The sequence below is a fragment of the Centropristis striata genome, chromosome 21 (assembly GCF_030273125.1).
Source record: "Centropristis striata isolate RG_2023a ecotype Rhode Island chromosome 21, C.striata_1.0, whole genome shotgun sequence".
Lineage (NCBI taxonomy): Eukaryota > Metazoa > Chordata > Actinopteri > Perciformes > Serranidae > Centropristis > Centropristis striata.
Window position 1 is genome coordinate 6,643,014 of NC_081537.1, and position 27,632 is coordinate 6,670,645.

General features: G+C 36.8%; 1 protein-coding gene across 2 annotated transcripts; it reads left to right on the top strand.

Annotated features, from left to right (window-relative positions):
- The first annotated feature begins 554 nt into the window (after positions 1-554).
- tmem184ba (transmembrane protein 184ba) lies at positions 555-27,379 on the top strand. Of its 2 annotated transcripts, XM_059325383.1 has the most exons (10): positions 555-1,185; positions 1,283-1,325; positions 4,605-4,838; positions 9,448-9,613; positions 17,975-18,065; positions 19,566-19,733; positions 20,999-21,168; positions 22,100-22,294; positions 23,170-23,196; positions 25,492-27,379. In XM_059325383.1, the coding sequence occupies exons 3-10, from the start codon at positions 4,605-4,607 to the stop codon at positions 25,719-25,721; spliced, it is 1,281 nt and encodes a 426-aa protein (XP_059181366.1). In that variant the 5' UTR covers positions 555-1,185; positions 1,283-1,325; the 3' UTR covers positions 25,722-27,379. The 2 variants fall into 2 exon arrangements, with proteins under 2 accessions (XP_059181366.1, XP_059181367.1); XM_059325384.1 differs by lacking the exon at positions 23,170-23,196 and having other exon boundaries at positions 560-1,185.
- The last annotated feature ends 253 nt before the right edge of the window (positions 27,380-27,632 follow it).

Here is a 27,632-nt window from a genome sequence, read left to right on the forward strand (position 1 = left end):
AGGCACCTAACCCAGGAAATGGCACATATAGTTGAAAAGTAAAGATAAACAAACAAGAGAAATAACAAAAAAGATGGGTTAATAAAGGCAGAGAGAAAAAGGATGAATGAATAAACTAGTAAATAAACTGATAAAAGAATAGATAAAATGATAAAATAAATAACAATAATAAAATAAGTATATGAATAAACAAATAAATAGATAAAACAGATCAATAAAAAATAACAAATACCTTACTTGGCAAATAAAAATAGTAATAATAATAATATATTTAATAAAATAATATTAATAATAATTTGTAGTAAAAAACATGTAAATAAGTAAATACAATTAAAGGGAAAACAAAGAAACAAAGAAACAAACACAGGCTCAGCTCATTTCAGTACTCTATGAAGCAGTTATATAACATAATATACATTATTCTGAAATGAAGTAAAATATATGGGTACTACTTCCACCACTACTTATATGTCCTTGGAAAGGAAATGGCGAAGAAAAAAGCCCAACTTTACTTGAAGTTACTTGCAATACTTAAAAAGGACAATAAAACATAACAAAAGTCCTAATTATGATTATGATGAGTAATTGTTGCCCACAAACTCTGACTACACAGTTAGGACCATAGATGTAGGACAGGAAGTCATAAACAGGAACTCATCACTGAGTGTGTGGGAGCTCTTCACCTTCTTTTGTACATCTCCCACATTGCTCTGCTGCTGAACCCAGAATAGATTCGCGCATGCTCAGTGTCCAACGTCCAAACCCCGCCCCCTTAATGTTAGCCTGCCTGTGATTGGCTGCTCCCGGAGTGGGCGGAGCTCCTCTAAACTGCAGTTAATCCGACAGGGATTGAAGTAAACGGAGAGGAGAAAGAGGAGCAACGGAGAGGAATGACGGAGTTTACTGATTTAACTCCAGAAACACGGACTTTAGACGGTGTTGACACTCAGACAGGCGTTCAAAGAGAATAAAATAGAAGTTGTGCAATATGACTGACGAACTTTAGAGGTGAGTTTTTTGGGGACGCAGAGTTGACGGGGCACTCCGCCGAGGGCTCAACATGGATGTCCGGGGAGCAACGGTGCGGCTCTGAGGAGGAATTAAGGCCGTTTCTGGGTTATTTCTGGTCGAGAGTTGGAGTGACGGAGCTGAGGAGGATTTTGAAGCAGCAGCCTATTTAACCAGGTGAGCAAAGCCTCTAAAACAGGTAAGAAATACTCTGCTTGTAAAGTGTAAACACTTTTTAAACCCGACTAATAAAGTGTCTCTTTCTCAATTCCAGGTTATAAATTCAGGTCTGTGCATTGTTTTGGCTAACAGCTAAGGTAAGTCTAGCTGTGGTTCATTTCCTTATTAATCAAACTTGTTTACTCACATTTAACAGAAGCAGTATGAACAGTACAACAAAATCAGCCGTATGGAAGTAAAAAAAAAAGACAAAAGTGGCTAAATGTGTTGGCTTTTTGCTAAATTAATCCCAGTGTTACTCTTGTTGTTGTTGTTGTTGTTGATGATGTTGCAGCCAGTATGATAATCCAGTCTGGCTGTCACCCATATCATTACTTATTATGAATTATACACACACCCGTCTGCCCCCCATCACCCCTTTCCATCTGTTGCTTTGCTTTTATTACTGACCCCCTGCCTCTCTCATATATTATTCCTCTGTGTGTGTGTGTGTGTGTGTGTGAGAAAGAGAGAGAGAGAGAGATATATACTCCGCAGACTGACCTTTTTTGCCTTTCAAATGAAACCCACAGATGTCCCTTTGCTTCAGTGCAGCATCATTTCACTGTCACGGGCATTGTGTGTGTGTGTGTGTGTGTGTGTGTGTGTGTGTGGCTGCTGATGCCTTCAGTTCTCCTTGTTGACACGTGGATCTGCTGATCACTGGCAAACCAATACAAATGACCTGCTGTCTCTCTCTCTCACACACACACACACGCATTTACACACACATACTAACACACAAACAGCGAAACCATAACTCACACGTAAAAGCAGTCTAATTCATTTCACCGAACCATCAAATTAAATCACTTGGTTTAAATGTAATAAGTGTTGTAAAGAGGTAGTGTGTGTGTGTGTGTGTGTGTGTGTGTGTGTGTGTGTGTGTGTGGAATAGCATTATGTGAGCCTGTCATTGTCCGTTTCCATTTGTTCAGTTTGCTGTGTGACTTATGGCAGCCGAGACATGATGGGTCAGACTGAAGTAGTACCCTCTTTTACGGTCCCTCTTCCTATTCAGTGGCCATTTTTATGATCATTCGTTCATTATGTTATCTCTGTTTCTATCTGAAATGATTAGTGGGTGTAATTACGTCAGCCCCCATTCCACCTCCCCAACGTCAAGGTCTCCGTCTCCCCCCAAGCCCAGTCCGAGAATATGAAAGCTGTCTGTTAGTAAACAAGAACAAACGCCCCCTGAGAACATGACAGTCTCACCTTGGAGACGATGACTGGCTGCTACTTGCGTAACGTGTCTTCTGGCCACTTTAAGTCCAATCATGTTCAGGAGCTGGAAGTGGATTCGACAGCATGTATGACATGTTTTGTCGAGCTACAGCTACATTTGGTCAAGCTGTAGGCCGTTGATGCTTGTTTGACTCACAAGTCTGATATGGAATGAATGTTAGAGGAGGGAAATCATTTTTAGGTCCAATCTGTTATTTGAGTCTTTTTTTAGAGCACATATGCAATAGAGTTTAATTGCACATTGTTTTAATGTTTAACTGTCATACAAGTAGAGTTTGGGGATAAGTCAAAATTATAATTTATCATCTTTCAATGGAATCTCATCATGATGAAATGAGATATATAAAGCTATCGTGAAACATAATTACATCATTCAAATTGTTAATAACAAACACAAACTCACTCACATTCTCAGAAAAATATGTTTTACCTGAAACAGTTTTGTTCAGCTTCAATTCTCAATGAAATTGGGAAAAAAATCTCCCTTTTAATTTGTCATTTATGTAATTCACACAGGAGTGTACCAAAATAGGCTTTTACCGTGTGGTTATTTTAGATGGACTATTTATTAATTATTGAATTACAAGGAAACCACCATTTTGCCCAACCCCTAAGGAGGAATTAACAACGCCTTAAAATACCAGAATGCTTTGCCGTTATATGCAATGCTGCTCTCTGTAGCAACTTGGAACTCACAGTGCTATCACAGCTGAATAGCAGATGTTTGGGCATGTTATCTGTCTGCACTCAAATGGCATTCTGGGAGGTGTAGCAGCCAACAAAAATGTATTTTTTTTCTTCGATACAGTCCAGTAGGGGTGTGCCATATCGTATCGTTGACTATCAGCCTGTCTGGGACGTCAGAGGTCCAAACACACTGCTGCATTATGCCGTTCAATAGCCGCAAGCTAACATTAGCTAACAATTAAAGTTGTTTTAATCACAAAAAGTTACTATTACTCCCTGTCGCTAAACACATGCAGCTTTCAAAATAAGAGCACAGTGTGTTAAATCCACCACAGAATTTACCACAAGACTGTCAAAATAAGATGCCTTAAATAAAACATACAAGAGCCCTTATTGACCTTTACAATATTTCATTAAAATATGCAATGATTAGATCAGTGTATATGATGGAATTAGTGGCATTAGAATGTGTGAGAGGCACCAAATTAGAGCTTTTATGAAAAAATATTATCCAAGGTGAAATGCCCCCGGACCCCCCTAGCCAGATGTTTTTCACCACTGTCTTGGTGCTTCATGTCCTAGTAGAAAGCCCTGTTGACTGTGAAAAATATGATGTGAGGTGTTTGCTCACATGTAGATCTCAAAGTGGACGAGATTGATGCATTGTAGAAAATGTACAAATTTTTCTCCTGGTTGGGCATTCCCTCGGACCCCTTAGATGTTTTTTTTTAAATTATTTGCTAATACTCAAGAGTCAAGAGTTTAATTTATTTGTACAGACCAAATTGTTTTTTATATTTTTCAGTATTTTGTAATATCTAATATCCTAAAGAATATCGTTATCACAAAAATACCTGGAAATATCGTGATAATCTTTTAGGGCCATATCGCCCACCCCTACAGTCCACCACAGATGCTAAGATAAACCACTTAGAAATATGACGTTAACACTTGAGGTGTGAAATTCAGGATCAGAGTTTAGAGTAAGAAGTTCAGAGTTAATATTTAAACATTTACACTTACAGGTTTGATTTAGTGACGCATCCTTTTTACATTCGGTTTTGACAGCAACTATTTATCGACTGAGAGTTAATTATAATGGATTAACTCTATCCAGAGTGTAATTAACTCTACTATCGATGTCTAGTTTAACACCAAGAATTCAACTCTTCTCATTTTGCTGTGTACCATTGTACAATAACACACACGTCCTTGACTCATGGTGACTTGTTGCCCTGCAGTGTATCTGTGTTTATCCTCTATGTGTCTTCCTATCTCAGATTACACATTACATACAGTAGATAACAGAGAGTGATCTATAGTCCAGGTTGATGATTAGTAGTGGAAATTAACGTTCATCATACTTCATGAATTGTGTCACTGTTTGAACATAGTTTCAGTGGTTTCCTTATGTACACACTCCTTATCTGTGACTCTCCCAGATGCTGAAGCTGTGGAGGCGAGACGTGCCGCTCTCCGAGAGGCTGGGGGAGGACTCTCCTCTGGCCGCGGCGCCCGGCCCCCCGCCGACGGCGGCCCCGACGGGCCCGAACATCTCATGGCTCCCTGAGGCCCCGCTGCTGACTCCAGACCAGCCCATCTTCCTCATGACCCCCGCCGCACAGGCTGTGTCTGGCTTCTTCGTGTGGACCGCGCTCATCCTCACCTGTCACCAGGTAACGGCTCCCAAACAGCAGCAGGAGAGAGGAAGGGGGGGTTAAATCACCAGGTGTTTAATTTTACTTCATAGTTTGGTAACACTTTCTATGAAGACTACATCTATAGTGCATTATGAGCGCATTCATAGTGAATTATAATGCTCATTATAATCAATCATAATGCATTATGACTGCACTCATAAACATATAAAGCTTCATGATGCACTATATCAACAGTTATAAATATAGCTTATAATGACTTATAAATCCAAGTCTATGCATCTATAATGCAGTATAGCTAATCATGATGTTTCATGATTCATCATGATTAGCTATACTGCATTATAGATGCATCTATATGAACCTCACTTTACTTAAAGCATACATTGATCATTTATTTATACTTATGGCATCCTATGAGTCCTTATAACAATTGATTGTTGAGGTGTGTGTATAGAGGGGTATGAGTAGTTGTAATGTATTATAAGCCTCATCAGTCAGCCTGTAGTTTATAACCAGTCAAGAGCACTCATAAGACACTTGGATTTATAAGTCATTATAAGCTATATTTATAACTGTTGATATAGTGCATCATGAAGCTTTATATGTGTTTATGAGTGCAGTCATAATGCATTATGATTGATTATAATGAGCATTATAATTCACTATGAATGCGCTCATAATGCACTATAGATGTAGTCTTCATAGAAAGTGTTACCCATAGTTTTTTATTTACTCAGCTGGAGATGCAGATGGTGAGATCTGACTGAGCAGACGGGCTTTTGTGAAGTTGGTGCTCACAAAGATGTAAACTAGGTTTGGCAAGCAGGTGTGTGTCTGTGTGTGTGTATGTGTTGTTTTTAATGCACAAATGATGTGATCCTGCAAACACACATCCGCCCAGGCCCAGAGAAGGGCAGGGGTTGCCTGGCAACATCCCTCAGCAGAGGGAGCATGAATGTGCACAAACACCTGCACATGCACAAACACACACAGGTGAAACTTGATCCAGGTGAATGAAAAGAAGAAGAAGAATGAAAAAAAGAAAAGAAAAAAAGCTGAATAGAGTCAAAGAGTTGTCACACATTCCTGTCTGATGATGTAATTTAGGTCAGTGACATTAACACACTGACAAGACAGCAAAGAGAAAGTATTGATAAGCTGCAGAAAGCTCTGTTCCTGCTGTCTCATCTCTCTACTCAAGTGTTTAAGCCCTTTGATACAAGCTTACCAGTCTACAGCCTCAGTAAGAAGAGGGAAGAAGCTTTTCTTACTTTTGGCCAGTGGTGAAAAACAAGTAAAAGTACAGGGTTCATACGGGAAATCCTTGAAAATGCTTGAATTTAAATGTTGTATTTTCACTTTATCCAAAATTTTCATTTTGGATAAAGTGCTTGTAAATTCTTGAAATTCTTACTGTATTTCTCTTGCAATCTGACTATATCCATCTATAGACTATAGATAATCACATGTTCAATGTAAAAAATAATGAGTAGCCTATCAGAAATGAAGACCGTTCCTCCTAAAAGTGTAATACCATCTCTGTTGGTATGGTTCAGTGAAATCTCCCCCTTTTAGTATGTAAGTACTCATCTTTTTTCTTTTTTGGTCATTTTTTGTCATTTTGTGGGTCATTTTGCGTCTTTTTAAAGATATTTTGGTGTCTTTTTTTGGTAATTTTGTTTCTTTTTTAAGTAGTTTTTTTCTGTCATTTTGTTGGGTTTTTTTGGTCATTTTGTGTCTTTTTTTAGTAATTTTGCGTCTTTTTTGTAATTTTCTGTCTTTTTTAAGTAATTTAGATTTTTTGGGGTCTTTTTCTGTCTTTTTTAGTGATAGTTTAGTACTTCTAAAAGTGTAATACCATCACTGTTGGTACGGTTCAGTGAAATCTCCCCCTTTTAGTATGTAAGTACTCATCTAAAACATGCAATTTACAACAGGTGTAAGATACTGGAAAAGCTTGAAAATTTACCTTGAAAGTCTTTGAAAAATGCTTGAATTTGACCACTGATAATGTGTACGAACCCTGAAGTACTAATACCACACTGAAATTACTCCACTACAAGTAAAAGTCCTGGATTCAAAACTTACTGAAGTAAAAGTACAAAAGTATCAGCATTAAAATGTACTTAAAGTATAAAAAGTACTCCTTTTTCAGAAAAGACCCACTCAGGTTGTTTTATATATTCTAAATCTATTGTTGGATTATTATTATTGAAGCATTTATGTAAGCAGTGTCTTAATTTTCTAAAGATATGACTCATTTTAACAACTTAATAGACTGTTATGAGGTTTAATTAAAAAATTGTCTAATAGTTTAAATTGGTTTTTATGTCAGATTTATATCTGAAAAGTAACTTAAGTTGTCAGCTAAATGTAGTGGAGTAGAAGTATGAAGTCACATAAAATGTAAATACTCAAGTAAAGTACACTTACCTCAAAATTGTACTTAAGTACAGTACTTGAGTAAATGTACTTATTTTTATTCCACCACTGCTTACAACACAAAGCTATGGACTGTATTAGGTTTAAATAATTCTGTAGCCTTGCATTTAAATGTACATTTTCCACAGTTTATAGACTTATACTTAACCCTCTGGAGTCTCCAAAAGCGCCAAAGCATGGCTTCTTCATCACATCCAGACCAAAAAAAGACACAAAATGAGAGGACAGAATAACCAAAAAAAAACCCAAGGAAGACACACAATGACAAAAAAAGACACAAAATGACCAACAAAAGACACAAAATAACTTAAAAAGACACAACACACACAAAATGACCAAAAAAGACACAAAGAAGACACAAATGACAAAAAAAAAGATACACAATAACTAAAAAATACACTAAAAAGACACAAAATGACATGAAAAGGATTCAAAAATGGACAAAATAGCCTCAGACTCCATAGAGTAAATGTATAAAAAGTAAAAAGTATGCGAATGCGTATTGGTAGTGTTGGGACATCGAAGCTTCGTGAAACATTTGCTTTCCTCACTGAGCCCACTAGATGGCGCTCTTTGTTCAACAAAGGGCTGAAAACACACTCAATTATCATTACTGGAGCCTTTTTTTTTAAGCCAAGACCGCCATCTAGTGGGGTCAAAAAATAAAGCAAATGCTTCACGAAGCTTCGTTGTCCCAACACTACGTATTGGTACTTGATACTTTTGTTATCGACCGAAATAACCCAGTCAAAGGATGCCTTTGATCCTATTTGTAGAAAATGAAATAAAAACAATCAAATGAAGGGTAGTTTGTGCTGGTACTGTTTTTTAGTGCTTCCCTAATGCTACCTTTACATCAGAAGACTTTGAAAAAGGAAAACTATCGTGTCACACCTGCTCACATCTAAAGACAAGTGTTGAGAGTTTTTAATCTCACACTGAGATTTTAGTCAGACTGAATCTTGCAGGGTAACTATTTACAAGACTACAACTAGATTCTTTTAGCATTTTTTCCCATCATGCTCTTAGTGAAAAACTTACAAAATGCAGGAGAAGCAGCTTTTGGCTCCAGCTGCTCTAGTGTGTGACGTGGTTTGTGTTGAAAAAATAACTACAAAAAGAAGAGAAGACGCCACGAAATGCTCCTCACAAAGCTGAAAAGGGGTTTCTGTTTTTCTGGTGATGAAAAGTTGACTATTTGACAGTAAAAATAGATATATATTTAGATACTATTTAATTATAATGTGTTTAATTGAATAATTATATTTATCAGCTCTATCAACTTTCATTTAGTTAATCATACATTAATCATTAATTATTTATTACTTATTTATGTATACATTTATACATTTTAACTGGGTCTCCTCACTGTTCTCCTTACTAAGAAACATCTAAATATATGACGTCACTATATTTTTATTGAGGACTGAGCTTACTAGCATTATTGTGATGCTCCTTTTTCCTGTTGAAGTGGTTTTACTGGTTTTACTGGTTTTACTGGCCGGTCTGAACTGGGGACCTTTCCCCCGCTCATCTATTGGTTGGTGATTGTGTTACGTCACTGAGACTATAGATCAGATCAAACACGTTTAATATGATCCAAACCAAGACTAGAAAAGACTGATATGAAACAGAGCAGATTACTACCTTAAACGTAACCATGGAGATGACGGGAGCGCCGTGACTCCAGTAAAACTCCTAGATTTACTAAAGACTTTCACTTTTTTTAATTTTTTTTTTAACTTTATTGCCTTTATGCACATTTACAGACAATTAACACCACAAAGGAAAACAAATCAAAACATCTTGAGATTGGGTCTCATCTGTCACCCAAATGGCACTGTAAAGGGTATTATGCATATTTTATCTGGTTCTGTATTCCAAAAAAAATTAAATATTAATCAATATAGTATATAATATCAATATAGTCTGTAACTGGGGCCCACCTTCTCATAAAAACAGGTACTTTTAGCTGTAATTGGGCAGTCATATATTCCATCATGTAGACATGTTTTACTTTCTGTAACCACCGAGTGATCATGGGGGGGGTCTCTCTTCATCCAATTTATAGTAATAATAAGACTTTCACTTGTTAGTCTGGGACTGTGGAAATCTTTTGGTGTAAGTGCAGCATTAGACGTGTCATCACCAGTATTGAAAGTGTCTCTTCTGTCTGTCCCAGATCTACATGCACCTACGTTTCTACAGCAGGCCGAGGGAGCAGCGCCACATCGTGCGGATCCTCTTCATCGTTCCTATCTACGCCTTCGACTCCTGGCTCAGCCTGCTCTTCTTCACCAACGACCAGTACTACGTGTACTTTGACACGGTCAGGGACTGCTATGAGGGTAAGGACACGTTTGGTTCATCCTGCGCTGCTCAGTCTGTTCCATGCTTACACGTGATGATGCAGTTTTGTTAATGATTCACTGAATCAGTAGACAACCAGGACACAGAATCGATGCTTTGACAGTACAGGACACAAGAACAGTTCTAGCCTCCAGCTGATCTGTTACAGTGTTGTTATGAGAGTCATTATGGTTGCACCAAACATGTCCAAAGCTAACTCCACATCACGCGATAACATTGGCTTGTTTAGTTATTCTGACCGCCCAGGGTCCATATAGGCTAAAACTAAGAGGGTGATTCTCATGAACATGGTGCAGCTCAATGCACTAATCCAAGAGCATTAAATACATATTTTCTTTGACCCTTTATAACATATACAATCTAAAGTCACTGTTTCATATGAATTTATAATTTGTTTGAAACAATTTAACGTATTGGTAACACTTTATATTAAGGTCCTTGTAATAACCATTAATTAACAGGTAATAAGGTCCTTGTAAGTCCTTACAAGATGCTTATTAACATTATTATGTGTTTATAAGCTTATATAAGGGTTAATAATGGCATTATAATACAGCTAATAGCAGGCTATAATAGATTTATAAGCACTAATAAGAAACTTGTTAACAGTTTGCAAATGCTTTACATTAATAAAAGCCTCATGAGTATCTTATAATTGTTCATAATGGCATTACAAACACCCATGACCCACCCATTATGCCTTTGCCATGCCTTTATTAATCTTATTTTGTTTGCTTATTGATATTAAAATATACTTTATTACTCATCTATTATAAGTTAACTATAAGTTAACTATGCTTTTTGCAACTACCGGATCTAAAGCGAGAACAATGCCTTATTACTTGTTAATTAATGGTTATTAAGGACCTTATTATAAAGCGTTACCAAGGTATTTTCTGACATTTTTAGAGACACTGAACAACAAAATTCATTACCGTAACACATTTTTATATAAAAAAAAAAGCAACGAAAGGTTTTTTTTTTCTTTGCCAAACAGCTTAAATATGCTCAAGGGTAGCTGGTATCACCAAAATATATTTTATTAAAATAAACACATATTTTAATGCAACAATTCTATCATTACCGTAACATTTAACCATTTTTTCTCATCAATTTTCATTCAGATTTTGTTCTTTATACATTGTTAAAAACCATTATATTTGATAATATTCTGTTAAATTATACATTTTTAAACAAATGTGTATTTATTTTTATAAAGTTTATTAAATATTTATTGTATATAAGTGTAGGGAAACCATGACATTTTTATCTGGACGCATTATGGTAATGAATTTGTGAATCAAAAATAAGTTTTAAAAATATAGAAAATATTATTTTAACACAAAACAATGTATTGTGCCTCATTATGGCTTTATTGTTCATTCACATAAAAGTGAAATATATTTAGTTCAATAGAGTATATCCTTATAATCTTCACAGACAGAACTTAGACTGGCTTCATGAGAATCACCCAAGAGCTCTTACTACATCGTCTTGAATAACTTTTAATGGCTTTTTCATTTTTGGTACCATAGATTGACATAAAATAATGATTAAAATCCTCTCCACCTCTTTGTGGCGGCCTTTTCCACTTGAGTTGTTGAAACACATTGTGATTAAATCAGGCTGTCTGTCCGTCCTCAACAGATTATTCCACCCACACAGTGAATGTTTATTTAGCAAAGTACCCTCTCACCCTAATTAGATTCCTGCCTTTTCTCTCCTATACTAAACTTGAACTACATTTAAAATTGTCTTCTAACAGACAAACTTTTTTTTAACACATTTGGCAACACTAGAATGAATTTATGACTCTCCACACAGAAGAATAAAAGGATTTACATCCATTAATTGATTAATCTGATTCTTGTCCTGCTTGTTCAGAGGTTTTTTTTAACGTGCACTCAGTCTAAAGCATGGGTCCCAAACTTGTGGTCGCGGGCCAATTGAGGCCCTTATGACGATATTTTGTGGCCCCCACCTTGATATGAAAGTTTAATGTGAGTTTTATATGAATGGCACTTTACCGTGTTGTGTGTAGAAGGTCCCTTTATTGCTCCAGCTGGAGTTTTGTTTCACTTGTTTCTATGACGACGTTAACAAAAAGAAAGGCAGCTGCTACTGGACCGTTTATTATCTGCCGTGTTGTTGTTACCGGAAGAAGTGGAACTTTTATGTAATGTCATTTTGTGTCCTTTTTTGGTAATTTTGTGTCTTTTTCTAATAATCCTGTGTCTTTTTTAGTAATTTTGTGTATTTTTTGGGTCATTTTGTGTCTTTATTTTGGTAATTTTTGTCTTTTTTTAAGTAATTTAGTTTTTTTCTGTCATATTGTGTCTTTTTGTTTTAGTAATTTTGTGTCTTTTTTGGTAATTTTGTGTCTTTAAATAATTCAGTTTTTTTTCTCTCATTTTGTGTCTTTTTTAAGTAATTTTGCTTTTTTCTGTCATTTTGTGTCTTTTTTTTTGTCATTTTGATACTGCTTCCAGCGCCAATTTGAGTTTGAGACCCCTGGTCTAAAGTGTCCATGTGTATTTTAACAGCAGCTACTATCCATCCCAAGTTGTTTTTAGTTTACATCTCCAAAATTTGTCTTTTGATATTCATTTAGGTATTTCTACTTGAATCTAGTGGAAGTGAAGTCAATAGCTTCGAGTTCACTGTAAAATATGGACTGTGTTTATTTGTGTCAGCTGAGAAAAGTTGCTGGTGAGCTGGCAAGGTTTTATTAAGCGAATGGGTGACGCAAACAAAACAAACGCTGCCCGATGCCTCAAATCATTTTTTAATTTAGCTCCTGGTTCTCCAGAGTCAGCTGTGACGTTTAGGATGGAAATAGTCCACTCGCTGTGAACGACAATTGGCACAGGCGTCACTTCCTGTGTCCGTGAATCGATGATGTCACATACAACAATCGAGTGGGCAGCGAAGTCGCTCCATGTTTGATTGTGCTTTTGGCAGGAAGCGGCGTCAGTCGCGTGGTCGTCATAGCGATCCCTCGGGCAGATGCTCTCCTCCTCTCTTTCCGTGTTATCTTTTCACTACCTTTCCACCTTCTCCTCCTCTTATCATTGTCCGCTCCTTTTCCTCCAACCTTCCTCCGCTTTGCTTCCCACAATGCTGCTGCTGCTGCCCACATCTTTTCCTCACCACGGATTGCTGACCTGTTGCATGGCAACTGTGCTCGCAAATCCTCCTCATCAACCAGAATGGCTGCATCAGATAATGAGTTTCTCTCAGCCAAACTTGCTGCAAAGTTCTCCTTCTTCATTGTATGCTGGCTTACTGTATCTCCGTGGCAACTAGCGCTGCTGACGGGGGTCCTTGGAGAGAAGTGAAGGAGCATAATGGTAAACAGCTGAGACACAGAGACCGCTACGCAGCTCCACCCGTTCCCGTCACTCTGAGGCGTTTGTGTTGAAGCCAGGACTGTGTGTGAACCGGCATTTGTGGTATTCTATCACCTCAGCATTGTCTGACAGGTGTCTGACGCAGAAGTAGACCACATAAAGGCAGTGACGGATTTCTTGTGCGATAAGTACTTGTGTGTGTGTGTGTGTGGGTGGAGAAGAGCAAAAGTCAGAGTGAGAAAGGGAGAGTATAATAACACGGCAGCAGACAACTGACGTAACCAGAATCTGTGCCAGGAGTACAGCTGCTTTCAGATCAGTGTTGTGACACACAGACATCCTGGTGAACCTCCCACATACGCACACACAGAGGAAATATCACATTTCCACACTATTTACAGTTAACTGGTATAAACCCCTCTACGCCCTCACCTGATTTTACCTCATATGCACAAACACATCACCCCCCCAAGAGAGTGTGTGTGTGTGTTAGCAGGATTAGCCCGTCTGTGTTTTTATGAGCCCTTTGGTCGTCATCACCTTCTCTCTGAAGCAGCACAGAGGAGAGATAATCCACTGGTCACAAGAGACAGACAGGTGGGGATCAGACACACAGGGAGGTGTGTCTGTGTGTGTGTGTGTGTGTGTGTGTGTGTGTGTGTGTGTGTGTTTGTCTGTGTGTGTGTGTGTGTGTGTGTGTGTGTGTGTGTGTGTGTGTGTGTGTGTGTGTGTGTGTGTGTGTGTGTGTTTTGATGTTCGTTCCCGGTGAGATCAGCTTTGAGATTCTCTCCCACAACATGAAGATGTGTCTGCAGCTTGCAGGCGGCAGCAAACTCCTCCCATGATTAAGTGTTTATAGTAAACGGAAGATTGAAGGGATGGAAACACAAAGATCCATCTGTACTTTGTATTCAAATATTACTCAGATATTATTAACCCATTTAGGCCTAAAACGCCTGGAAAAAATGCCTGTAAAACCTCTGGGAGATTTTAAAATAACCCCCTAAAACCTGAAGTTTTCTTTTAGTAATTTTATGTCTTTTTTTGGTAATTCTGTGTCTTTTTTTGGTAATTTTGTGTCCTTTTTTTTGTCATTTTTAATAATTTTGTGTCTTTTTTTGGTAATTCTGTGTCTTTTTTTTTGGTAATTGTTTGTCTTTTTAAAAACCCATTTAGGTCTAAAATGCCTGTAAAAAAATGCCTGTAAAACCTCTGGGCGATTTTAAAATAACCCCCTAAAACCTGAAGTTTTTCTGGAAATTCAACAGAAGTGTCAACGCTTCCTACTAAATAATCAATTTTTCAGCCTCTGTAGCAGATAGAAATGAAATTCAAAAAGTATTTGAGAGCTATAGTCGTTTTCTGCCATGATTTCAAAGTTCTGGAAAAGTCCCATGTTGCATTGCGACACTCCCACATGTATTCTGATGCATTTCATTGGCCAAGAGACCAAAAATAGGTGGAAAAAACTACAAATACTACAAAACGACATATGCGCTTTCCCGGCTTTAATGGTAGAAATGTGGTAATGCTTTCCCGGCTTAAATGGGTTAAACACAACTATCTCTCTCTCTCTCTCTCTCTCTCTCTCTCTCTCTCTCTCTCTCTCTCTCTCTCTATCTCTATCTCGCTCTCTCTCTGTTGCTGTTGTAACTGACCACCAAACCACAGGCGTGGTGTTTTGTTTGCACTCACCATAGCATGACTGACTACTTATGCTAACCTCAGCACCTTGCTGAGTCGGTCCACACCATTGCTGTTGCTAACGGTGTGGAGCATTGGTTTCACACTATGTGCATCAGTATCTACATTCTGTGTATGTTGCGTGCGGCTGTGTGCACCAGACTGTGACTGTTGAAAATGACAACATGAACTGCTACAGACCCACAACATATTATACTGTCACTTCATTGCGATAGGAGCATTTCTTGAAGTTTGACCTCGGTGTATAAAATGAGCTGCTTGAGGATAATCACAGCCTCATGAAACTTCACAGCCACCAACTAGAGACATTGTACTAGTATTTAGAGCAGGGGTCTCAAACTTGTTGCCCGCGGGCCAATTGCAGCCCTTGTAACGGTATTTTGTGGCCCTCAACTTGATATGAAAGTTTAATGTGAGTTTTATATGAATGGCACTTTACCGTGTTGTGTGTGGAAGGTCCCTTTTATTGCGCAAGCTGTAGCTTTGTTTCACTTGTTTCTATGACGACGTTAACAAAAAGAAAGGCAGCTGCTACCGGACCGTTTATTATCTGCCGTGTTGTTGTTACCGGAAGAAGTGGAAATGTTATGTAATGTAATTTAGTGTCTTTTTTTTGTAATTTTGTGTCTTTTTAGTAATTTTGTGTATTTTTTGGGTAATTTTGTGTTCTTTTTTGGTCATTTTGTGACTTTTTTAAAGTTATTTAGTGTTTTTTCAGTCATTTTGTGTCCTTTTTTTGGTCATTTTGTGTCTTTTTTTTGTCATTTTGTGCCTTTTTTTTGTCATTTTTTTGGTCATGTTGATACTGCCTCCAGCGGCCCCCAGGTAATTTGAGTTTGAGACCCCTGGTTTAGAGGATGGATGGCCTTGGTATATTGACAATAAGGATGTTTCTCACCAGTTTAGAGAACAGAACTGCTTGTCACCCAATCGCTGAAAATATAGAAATGTCTAAAATGACCAACATTTTTGAAACCAAATCACAGCATGGGTTTTTCTATGTTGTTCTAAAAGTCTTGGTGTGTTGATGTTATATTCTGGAGGGTTTTTTGACCATTTTTATCCATTCTTGATATTTAGAAAATTGCCAAATTCAGCACAAAATGTCTGTAACAAATGGGATCAACCCGAAAAAGTGTAGAAACCCTATCGTAAGCAAACTGATCTGGAGTCTTAAATCTCCAGTGCTGCTGGCTGTTCTGCTGTCTGTGGAAATAATAGTCTCTTCCTTTTCCACAATTCAGCACAGTCTGCTGGCTGAGTCTCTGCACCGAAGCTCAGCACGTCGTAGTTCATCTCCCTGTGATACCTAATGTGTTACTGTGGCAGGCCTTATTCCTAGGCCTGTCACAATAACACATTTTTTAGGACGATTTATTTCCCCAGAAACTATCACGATAAACAATAGTATCGTTGTATCAATGTCTTTTAGTTTTATAACAAAATTAGACCTATAATAAGAACATCTTTTTCCACAGGAATTAATTTTTAAATCTGTAGAATATTAAACATTGGAATTGAAATGTGGAAAAGAAATTTAAAGTACCCTAGATAAATAAAACATGAATAAATACACTACAAAAATAACATATAAACAGCTGGAATGGCTGCTTGGGAAATAAAGTTGTTGCTTTTTTGGCAATTCGTACCTGTCAAACATTTACAGCATTACTTTAGCCCATAAGAACCCATGGTGACACCCTTGTAAAAAACACTTAAAATCTTCTAGAATCTAAGATTAAACCCATTTAACAATTCTAACCCATTAATAGGGTGTCCTGTATTGCATTTAACTTGTTCTGACCATATTTCCTGTCACAATTTTCATATATGTTATGGAGATGCAAACAAAAAGGCAAATGGTTATTTTTTTGTATTTATTATTAATTTGTTACTTAAAAACAAATCTGAAAAATAATTTGCTGTTAAACAGCACTATTAATGTAACAATTTTTATATATTTTGTGGAGATTCAAAGATGCAAAATTCAAATTTGTGTTTCTGTAAACAGAAAATGTGTTGAGTTTATTTATTTTTAAAATAATTTATAATAATAGTAATAGTTTATGTCACATCACAGATCTTTGACATTTAGGGGTAGTATTTTTATAAATAAATATCATATGTTACACTTTTGGTGAAGTTTTTTGTGTTTCCTGTAAAACTTGAAAAAATGAGTCAGGCGATCATTTGAACAGGGTGACGATATGTGCGTTGTCATTGCATCAGAATACAGACAATGCATGATCAGTGAAGGGTCTGTAACAAATGAATGATCACAAGAATGGAAATTTCCATCCCATTTCCTCCCTTGCTGACAAATAATGTTACGTTGCTTCTTGTAAATCTATTTTACACTTTGAGGTCGTACTTTCATACTTGAAACTGCTGAAGTCAAATTTATCATGTCTAACATGCCTGTCCTGAAATAAATAGTTTAAAACTAAACATCTGTTTTGTGTTATCAGTGACAATCAGCACAATCTGTTAGAACATTACACATGAATATCACATGATTCTGTGGTGTGTTTGACAGGAAGTGGTGTGTGTTGCTTCGGGGGTCTGTGGGTAACTGAGTGATTCACTCTGCCCTATTTTTTTTTTGTAAATCGAGGTGTTACAGTTTAAACAGTTTTCTTGCAGTTCCCTTTTGAAGTTGCTGTTGTGCAAAGTGTCGAAGTGCAGCTGAATATTTTATATGTTATAAAAATGCTGTTTGATCGATGCTGCTTTTACACCCGCTACATTTAGTAAAAATGCATTTGTAACAATATTATTTCACATAACAATGTGAATATTATACTCTAAAAATGCAACAAAAGGAACATATTTTGACATGTCACAGTAGGAAAAGCACAAGTGTAAATGATCTGTGTGGGTTTCAGGGTTGTGGAACTGAACATGCTGTCTCACTGTCACGCTGTGGGGCCACATGATTAAAACAGAGCTGTCGTGGATGTTTTTAGTAACATTTTCCTACAGTGACGAGTCAAAATGTCAGTCCAAAAAAAGGCCTTTTACTCATATGTTATAGCACAACAAGCTGCAAAATGTTTTCCTTCAGTGCAAGTTGTTTTTTAATGGAAAAATGGAAAATAAAATGGAAATTTGCTGAACCAGCTGTTGAAAAGCCTTTCTTTAGAAATATTTTCCCATGCATATTCAATCTTTAAACAGTGCCCTCTGAAACATGTGGCTGTGAAGAGCTCCCATGATTATGAAAATGAAATTGTGTCTGAATGGAGATAATAACAACCAACCCTTTCTCTTCTTGTTTCTCTCCAGCATTTGTGATTTACAACTTCCTGAGTCTGTGCTATGAATACCTTGGAGGAGAGAGCGCCATCATGGCTGAGATCAGAGGGAAACCCATTGAGTAAGTCTCAGATTTTCCCTGATGAAGGATTAGATTCTAAAAGGCTGTTAAACCAGCATGAAACAAGGCTGTTTGATTAGCATGTGTGTTTTCAAGTCAAAGCTAGGATTGTGCATATCTTCCTTTTTGCTGCTGTATTCTGCAAGTTTTTCTGTTACAGCTGTTAAAGGTATAATATCTAACTTTTCCCCACTAAATTGTCTAAAATCCATTAGACCCATGTTACATATCATGTAGATTTGTATACTCATATTAGGGGTGTTTCCACTACAGCCTAATACCTGGAATGAGGCGGGTTTCACTCGCCGAAACGCCCTGAATTTGAATATGAGCCGTCCTGAACGGTCTTTTGACCGGACTTTGTTCGTTTTTCTCCCCTGAAAAAAGCCTGGTTGCTGATTGGATAGAACGCTAAGCATAATACTATAGTACTGTACGCCACAACAACACACGCCATTTGTAAAATCCGGCGAAGCAGTGTTGTCACTATATTTAGCGACTTTTCAGACCCCCCTAGCTACTATTTTTCAAAAAAGCGACTAGCAACAAATCCAGCAAATCTATCTGGTGTTATTGGAGAATTTTAGAGACTCCGGCCCCCGCGGCTCGTTAAGAAGAGTAAGAACGAGTTGAAGCGGCCCAGTCCTCCTGCAGCAGTCTCTCCCAGCTGCAGTCACAGAGCCGGAGGGGATGTTAACCCCTTAGCGTCCAGTCTGCAAATAGCAAACAGGCTAACAGTTAGCTCTGTAGCAGTACAGTGTGTATGTGCTGCTGCTGCAGGAGGTGTTCACTTAGCGATCTCTGTTTGTTTACAACAAGCACCAGACACTGTGTGCACAGTTAGTGATGCTGGTTAATTCACGATGACGATGTTTATGATCAGCGGAGACGCTGTGCATAATTAGCCATGCTGCTTTGTTTATGATCAGTGGCAGATGATGTGCACAGTTAACGACGGCAGCCACAGTTGCGTCTCCGTGTTTAATCCATCACTTATGTGATCACGGATCACGGTCGAAACTGTTGCTAATCGATTATGCGAAGATTAAAAAACCATACGTCACCTCCAGTCTCTAAATCTCTCTGGGGCCTTTTTTGTAATGGAGACACGCAGAGTGAGCGGACATTTGAGAGGGCGTGGCCTGGGACTTTCCCAGTGGCCACTCTTCCCCCTAAAGGAAACACGGCTATTATCCCAAATGTTTCCAACAATGGATCAGATCCAGAGAAATTTATCATTTTATTCAGCGATGCATTTGGTCGCCTATCATTGGCGTCGTATCTCTAGTTTCTGGGAAAACATGTGAAACAGCAGATGATACGTCAGACAGTGATTGTCAATCATGCAATTTATTTTTACATTAAAATGAATTGCTGAGCCACTAGAGAGCATCGTTTAACAATAGTTTTTCTGTTGTTTGGAGAATGGTGTACTGTACATGTAATTCTCCACACATATGTGATTCAGCAGTAAGTAACCAATGTGTTTGGTCCCATCAGGTCCAGCTGTATGTACGGTACCTGCTGTCTGAGGGGGAAGGCCTACTCTATCGGCTTCCTGCGCTTCTGTAAACAGGCCACTCTGCAGTTCTGCGTTGTCAAACCGCTCATGGCCATCATCACCGTCATCCTGCAGGCCTACGGCAAATACAAGGACGGAGACTTCAAGTAAGTGCTGCTAATCAACTGATCCTGGGTTAACTCTCCGGTTCATACATATGGATTTTGATTGGTGAAGCTGCAATGAAATTAATTAAGTTAGTTAGTTAATTAAACCTGCTTAAATTCTATACTATTCAGTATGTACTGTACTTCTCTAATGTTTTTTGCTTGTTTGTTTTTTTGTTTTCTGTAAAATTCTCTCCTTTTTATGTTTATATATGTCCTCTTTTACAACATGCTTAACTTATATTTTCTTAGATTTATTAATCTATTTATTATTATTATTATTATTATTTTTATATTTATTTATTTTTACATTTTTGGGTGGGGATTCTGTTCTGTTTGTCTGTTTTCTATTGTGAAAAAACGTAATAAACAAAGTTAAAAAAAAAAAAAGTTAGTTTATGCATCAAGGTTATTATAGTTAATGAAATAACGGAAACTAGAGTTGGAAAAACATTTTCGTTAACTGAAATAAAAATAAAAACGAGAGTTTTTAAAAAACGATAACTAACTTACTAAAATTATAGTGAAAATGTCCTTCGTTTTCGTCTTTGTCAACTTTTTTCATACGTAAACCTTTTTGGTTGATATGAAATCTATTTCATCTATCTGGTTTTATGACTTAATAAACTTATTGGGGCTGAGATGGATCAGACAAAGGAAATAAAGGAAACATTTATTGTGACTTTTTTTTAAATCTGTCACCCAACAAATACCCCATTACAAAAAAACTAAAACTAATAAAAACAAAACTAAAATTAAAACTAGCAATCTAGCTATTCTTGTCTTCACTATTCAACACAATGAAGAAACTCAAGGCTGCACTGTATCACAGTCAGAGTGAACTCACTGTGGTCTGCTTTGGTTTTGAGTTGGATTTTATAGTTATTGCAATTTTTATATCATAATTTCAATGAATCAAAGCAAAATTGAAATCTAAAACTTTGTCACAAGATAAAACAGACATCAAGGACTTCATTTTTAGTTATAACTCAATTTTGACCAAAAATGTAGTTACTGCAGTTGCTTTGCAAAAACATGAAATGCAGTACAGAAAAAAAACTGCCACCAAATTAAGCAAAGAACAGGAACATGTGGATTACTCGTTTTAATTTGTATATGAATTGAATGTCCCAGACAGATCATCACCTCCATTAATTGTTTCATTTTAGGGGCGTTAATCTCTAATGGGAGATTTAGACAACAATAACAATCACAACTAAACCAACAGCTAACACCATTATGTCTGACTTCTTCTCTCCTGACAGTGTTGCCGGGGGTTACTTGTACGTAACCATTATCTACAACATCTCTGTGAGCCTGTCTCTCTACGCCCTCTTCCTCTTCTACTTCTCCACCAGGGAGCTGCTCAGCCCCTACAGCCCCATGCTCAAGTTCCTCATGGTCAAGTCTGTCATCTTCCTCTCCTTCTGGCAGGGTAGGGCAACCCGCACAACACAACATGGGGCCAGATTCACAAAACAGTCTTAAGAAGGAAATACTTCAAAAGTGCCACTTTTTTCTTAACGTTGCTCTTAAGATAACATTTAAGAAGTCATTCATGAAGAAATTCTGATCTTTTCTTTAGCTGTTTTCTTAACTTTCTTCTTAAGTTTTTTTTCTCTAAGATAGAACTTGAGAACAAATGAGATTCTTGAAAAACAAAGTTCTTAGATTTCTTCTCAAATTTCTTCACAACTTTATCCCATTTAGGCCTAAAACGGCTGGGGGAAATGCCTGTAAACCTTTGGGCGATTTTAAAATAACCCCCTAGAACCGGAAGTTTTTTTTTAGAAATTTAATTTAGTCTTTTTTTTTTTGGTAATTCTGTGTCTTTATTTTGGTAATTTTGTGTCTTTTTTTGTGGTAATTTTGTGTCTTTTTTTTGGTCATTTTTTGTCTTTTTAAAAAAAAAAAATTTTGTGTCTTTTTTGGTAATTCTTTGTCTTTTTAAAATAATTTTGTGCCTGTTTTTGGTTAATTTTGTGTCTTTTTAACCCATTTAGGCCTAAAACGGCTGGAAAAAATGCCTGTAAAACCTCTGGCCAATTTTAAAATAACCCCCTAAAACCTGAAGTTTTCCTGGAAATTCAGCAGAAGTGTCAACGCTTCCTACTAAATAATCGATTTTTCAGCCTCCGTAGCAGATAGTTAAAAATCTAAGAACGTCCTAAGTGAGAAAACTAAGAAGTTCCTAAGACATACAACAATTCTTAAGAATAAAATGGAGAAAAGCATTTAAGAACTTTTTTCTTAACAATTTTCTTAAGTTTTATCTTAACATTTTTGTGAATCCGGCCCCCTGGTTTTTATCCATAAATGTATGTAAAGATCTCAGCATTATGTATCGTCTTCTCATTTGTGGTCAGGCATGCTGCTGGCCATCCTGGAGAAGTGTGGGGCCATCCCTCAGATTAACTCTGTGGGCGTGTCCGTGGGCGAGGGCACGGTCGCTGCTGGTTATCAGAACTTCATCGTCTGCATAGAGATGTTTTTCGCAGCCCTGGCTCTGCGCCACGCCTTCACATACAACGTGTACATGGACAAAAGTCTTGATTCACAAGGTGAGTAGAGACAGAAGACACACACATACACTGTGAACTCTAACACACACCACTAGGGGTGCACCGATCGATTAATTTTGCAGGATCGGCCGATTCTTTTACGTCAAACCGATCTTATCTAGCGATCTTTTCTACCTCCACAAAGGTCAGAAAGTGCGTCTGCACGTACGTGTACTTCTGCATGACTGAGCGTGCACCAAAAACTCTTTACACTTTATTTATGGTTGCAGTTTTTGTGAGTTTGTCCTGTAAATTGTTGCTATTTATTTTAACATTTGAATAGCCACAAAGCTGCTGCATTTGAGCATTTGTTCTTGTTGTAATATAACAAAACCAAAAACTCAGGACACTTTATTTATTTATGGTTGCAGTTCTTTTGTTAGTTTGTCCTGTAAATTGTTGCTATTTATTTTAAGTTCAATATTTTATTAACTCCCTCAGACATTGTGATTTCCTTTATTTGTTAGAGAAAAATACTGCTGTGTTATTGTTTTCCAATAAAATAAGATTCAAACCTTGAAGGTGTACGCTGTGAGTTATAAAAAAAATCGGAATCGGCAGGTCAGGTTTTTTAAAAATCGGTGATCGGCCAGAAAAATGCAATCAGTGCACCCTTACACACCAGCGTTTACTGCATGTCTTACAAAAGGAAACATCTAAAATATTCTAAAATAGCTTTTTGTCTCCATTTTATTTCCATCCATTATCATTTGTTCCGATGCATATTTTCTCTTTCATCACTCTTCTTTCAACCAAACTTCACCCACTACTTTAATTTTAATTTTTTCACCTTTTACTTTTTTCCTATGCTCATTACTTTTTCTTTCTACACATCCATCTTTATTTGTCTCTTTCTTCTCTGCTGTGCCATAAAGGACCTGTTCCTACCTATGGAGAGTTTGGTAGGTTAAACACTGATGATGTTTCCTCCACAATCCCCCCTTTTTCTTTTATGTTGCTACTGTTTTAGCTAGTTGTGTCCTCCTGAGATGTATTAACCCTTGTGCCTCACTACAACCATTTTTGTTTTTTTATTATTATTATTTTATTATTTTTATTATTATTTTATTTATTATTTTGGCTGTTTTAGTGCATATAGCATACATATGAGTTATTTGTTTTTCTTATTTTTCTGAAGTTTAACCTCAGCTCATACACTACAGGCCAAAAGTTTGGAAGAAAGATCAAATTTGCACAAATAAAGATCATAGTTTCATTGCTATACTTTGCAACAAAATAAACGTGATTATTATATAAAGAGTCACTTATTAGAACATATTTTTAGGACAGAGACGTCTCCATTAAGGCCACAATTTTTCATCTCACAGCCATTACAGCATAAAGTCATGCATTCCATTACATCAGGCTCTTCCTTCATAACTTTAATTTTTACTATTTTTATTATTTCTATTAGATTGAAACCATTTTACCATGTTTGCTGTATGTGACAAATGCATGCTTTTTCCTGATTTCTACTTCTGTAACTTTATTCATCCCCAATAATAATAATAATAATAATAATAATAATATGATGATGACATAATATAAAAAAACGAAAATCCTTGTATATTTGGTATAGTTGTGATCAGGACTGAAGTTGGCTAAAGTGAGTGTGGAAGTGGAAAATAATATTTATTTTATGGCATTTTTTTGAGCAACTTTTTTAAAGTGATGCACAAGGGTTAAGGTATTTTTTTTGTATATGAGGTTTTGATGTGATTTGGTTCAGTCTACCTGTAACTGTCTCTTTCTTCTCCCAATCGTTCCCATCCTCCTTTACTTTACTTTTATTTTACTGTTCCTTCCTGTCTTGCGATACTCTCCATCACTGTGAAATGAACCCTTTCCCCTTTCTCTTCCCCCTCTCTAAATCACATCCACTGTCCCTTTACAATTCCTCCTTTTTTTTCCTAATTTCTTTCACCCATTCCCTCCTTTTGTCTCTCTGTTTAACACCCTCTAAATCACCGATGCCTCGCTCCGCTCCCCTCCCTATTTTTTGTCCACTCTTTTTCTCTCCCACCCTTTTCTCCTTCCACTAAATCACCCCTCTTCCCACTTTAATCTCTCCTCTTCTCCTTCCCTTCTCTTTTCATTTGATTTGCTTCCAGATCCCTGCCTAAATCACCATAAATCCACCCTCCCTTAATGCTTCCCCCCTTTTATATTTTCTTTTCCTTCCTCTCCTTACTTCTCTCTCCTCTAAATCACTCCGATGCCTTTCTGCACCCTTTATTTACTCCCCCACTATCCTTTTCCCCTTTCCTCCATTAACCCTTTGATGCACAACATGGGTCAAAAATGACCCTCATTCATTCCCATGTTATTAATGCTTGTTGTGTGTTTCTGTGCTCTATCTTTTGATATCAACTTATTTTATGATTGAATATTCCAAGTATTCTTTAAATATCTTGTTTTTGATAACAGCAGATCATTATTTCCATTTTGCCTCTCATACTTTATGAAGAAAAACAGTTTTTGTTTTATAACATAGCTAACTACTTGGCTAAGTAGCTTGCTAAGCTAACTACTTAGCCAAGAAGTTAGCTAAGTAGTTAGCTTAGCAAGCGAATTAGCTTACTACTTAGCCAAGAAGTTAGCTAAGTACTTAGCTTAGCAAGCTACTTAGTCAAGAAGTTGGCTAAGTACTTAGCTTAGCAAGCTACTTAGCTAAATACTTAGCCAAGAAGGTAGCTAAGTAGTTAACTTAGCAAGCTACTTAGCTAAAAAATGGATATGGGTCATTTTTGAGAGTAGTGACACAAAAAGGGATTTTATTAAAAAATGAATAAAGGAAAACATAAAATTAGGATGTATGATGACTACTTAGCCAAGAAGTTAGCTAAGTACTGAGCTTAGCAAGCTACTTAGCTAAATACTTAGCCAAGAAGGTTGCTAAGTAGTTAGCTTAGCAAGCTACTTAGCTAAAAATTCATCATTTTTGAGAGAAGTGACACAAAAAGGGATTTTATTAAAAAATGAATAAAGGAAAACATAAAATTAGGATGTATGATGATCAAAAACAAACTAACTGAGGAAAACCTGGAATACTGAATGATGAAAATCATTTATTGCAAAGATATAGAACATAAAAACTCTGTCGGGTCACTTTAGACCCATGTTGTGCATCAAAGGGTTAACTCTCTTTCTCGTCTCCTCCGGACCTCTAACTCTCTCGTCTCGTCCACCTCCCGCAGGCCGATGCGCCCCGATGAAGAGCATCTCCAGCAGCCTGAAGGAGACCATGAACCCGGGGGACATGGTCCAGGACGCCATCCACAACTTCTCGCCAGCCTACCAGCAGTACACGCAGCAGTCCACGCTGGAGCAGGGGGCGCCGCCACCCGTCTCCCGCTCCCACAGCACCATCAGCGGCCGCGGAGACACAGAGAAGACGCTCCTGCTGAGCTCCGACGACGAGTTCTAGAGCGGGAGGTCCAGCTGAATGTCATTCAGACTGTTTTAATGGTACTCAGTCCTCCTGTGCAGCTCTCCAACGTGTGAACGATCAGAAATCCTCACAAATGCGAGAAAGGAAACTTCCTGCAGTAACATTTCTGCGCCCTCATTTCCCCCAGCGGAACACTTTTAGCTGATTCGGCAAGAAAACAAAAAGGGGTTGTGTTAGCTTTTGGAAAGTTTGTGAGTCACACTCAGTTACACACTGAATCATACTTGACTTTTGGAGTTTTCTGGCTTGTATTGAAGCTTAATTTCACATTTCAGCTCAGTCATGTGGCAAAGTAATCGTCCTAATGGATGTTTTTTTTTTATTTTTTATTCTGGTTTGCATTTGGAACCACCTGATTCATTGGCTCTGTTCATCAAACCATGAAAATCCTTAAAAAGCTCAATTTTAATATTTTTTTTTTCCATGATTGGAAATAGAAATATCATTTAAAATTAAAAAAAAAAGTGTTGTACTTTTAATTTTGTGAACTAATATTTAGATATTCATTTGCAACAATTTAACAAATAAGATCTGCAAATACTTTAAAAATGTGGTACAAAGTTATAAAAAAAAAAGTGTGTATATAATTTTTAAGTCAGCTGGAGAGACCCTGGTGTATTGTGGGGATTTTAAGGGAAATCCTTCACTTCAGTGATGGGATTTAAAGGGAAACCAAGTTAAAAATGTGCGTTAATGTCTGCTGTATGCTGCCCTACAATGTCTAACTGCAGTAACTACTTTTTTGGTCGAAATTGAGTTATAACTAAAAAAAAATAACTCCTTGATGTCTGTTTTATGTTGTGACAAAGTTTTAGATTTCAATTTTGCTTTATTTCAGATAAATAATGATATAAAAAACACAAAATCCAACTCAAAACCAAGCACTTACCACAGTCTGCTTGTGAGTCTGAAAGTGAAATAAAATTATATTTAGACTAAAATATAACATTACTTGATAATATTAAGTCTAAAATACACAAATCTTTGATTAGAGTTGTTACACAAATTTAAAACAACACTGTGGTTACTGCACTCTGTTAACACATTACTATTAGAACACTGCAAATTATTTGTTTATTACCAAAATTAAAAAACCTTATATTTAGAACTGTTAGATCATTTATCTTGTTTTAAGAGTTTATTTCTTATTTGAAGTGTTCAACATGCTTATTTCTAGATTTAACAATCTTAATTCACTTGTCAAGTGAAATTATTATTATTATCCAAGATAATTTCCCTCAGATTTTGTGTTTTTATCTTGTTTTTAGACACACCTTTTTTTTGCAGTGAACCTTTTACAGCAATGCAAAACCAAAGTGCAGTCATTTTTGGGGTCAAATGTTAAATAAATCAGGAGTTTAAGAAAAATATTTTTTCTTGGAAATTAGCATTCATAAGCATCAATAAAAGACATAAGCTATTCCACATTTTTGTTTTTTAAAGGGTACATTAGAACAAAGAACCACAAAAAAAGACAACCCCCAAAACAAAAAGAGAAATAAATACAATACAATAAAAAACATAGTATTATAATAATATAATATAAAGGGAGGCAAAAGAGCAGAGAAACAGAGACATTAACAATTATACTAACAATAGCAATACATAAATAAACACAGGATGCCGAGTGTGCTCATTAAAAAAAAACAAAAAAACAACATAATAAAATAAATGAAAATTGGATGCATCAAATCGACTCAGTTGGGGTATAAATCATGATTTTTGAGCATAAGAATGACATCATCAATACATCAACGTTAAACAACATTAAAAAACGTTTAAAAAAACTTTAAAGCAGTTTTTCTCAGTTTTACCCTTTGCGTAGTTACTGCAGTTAGATTTTTTAGGGCAGCATGAATCAATGTTGTTATTGATATTAGTGGAACA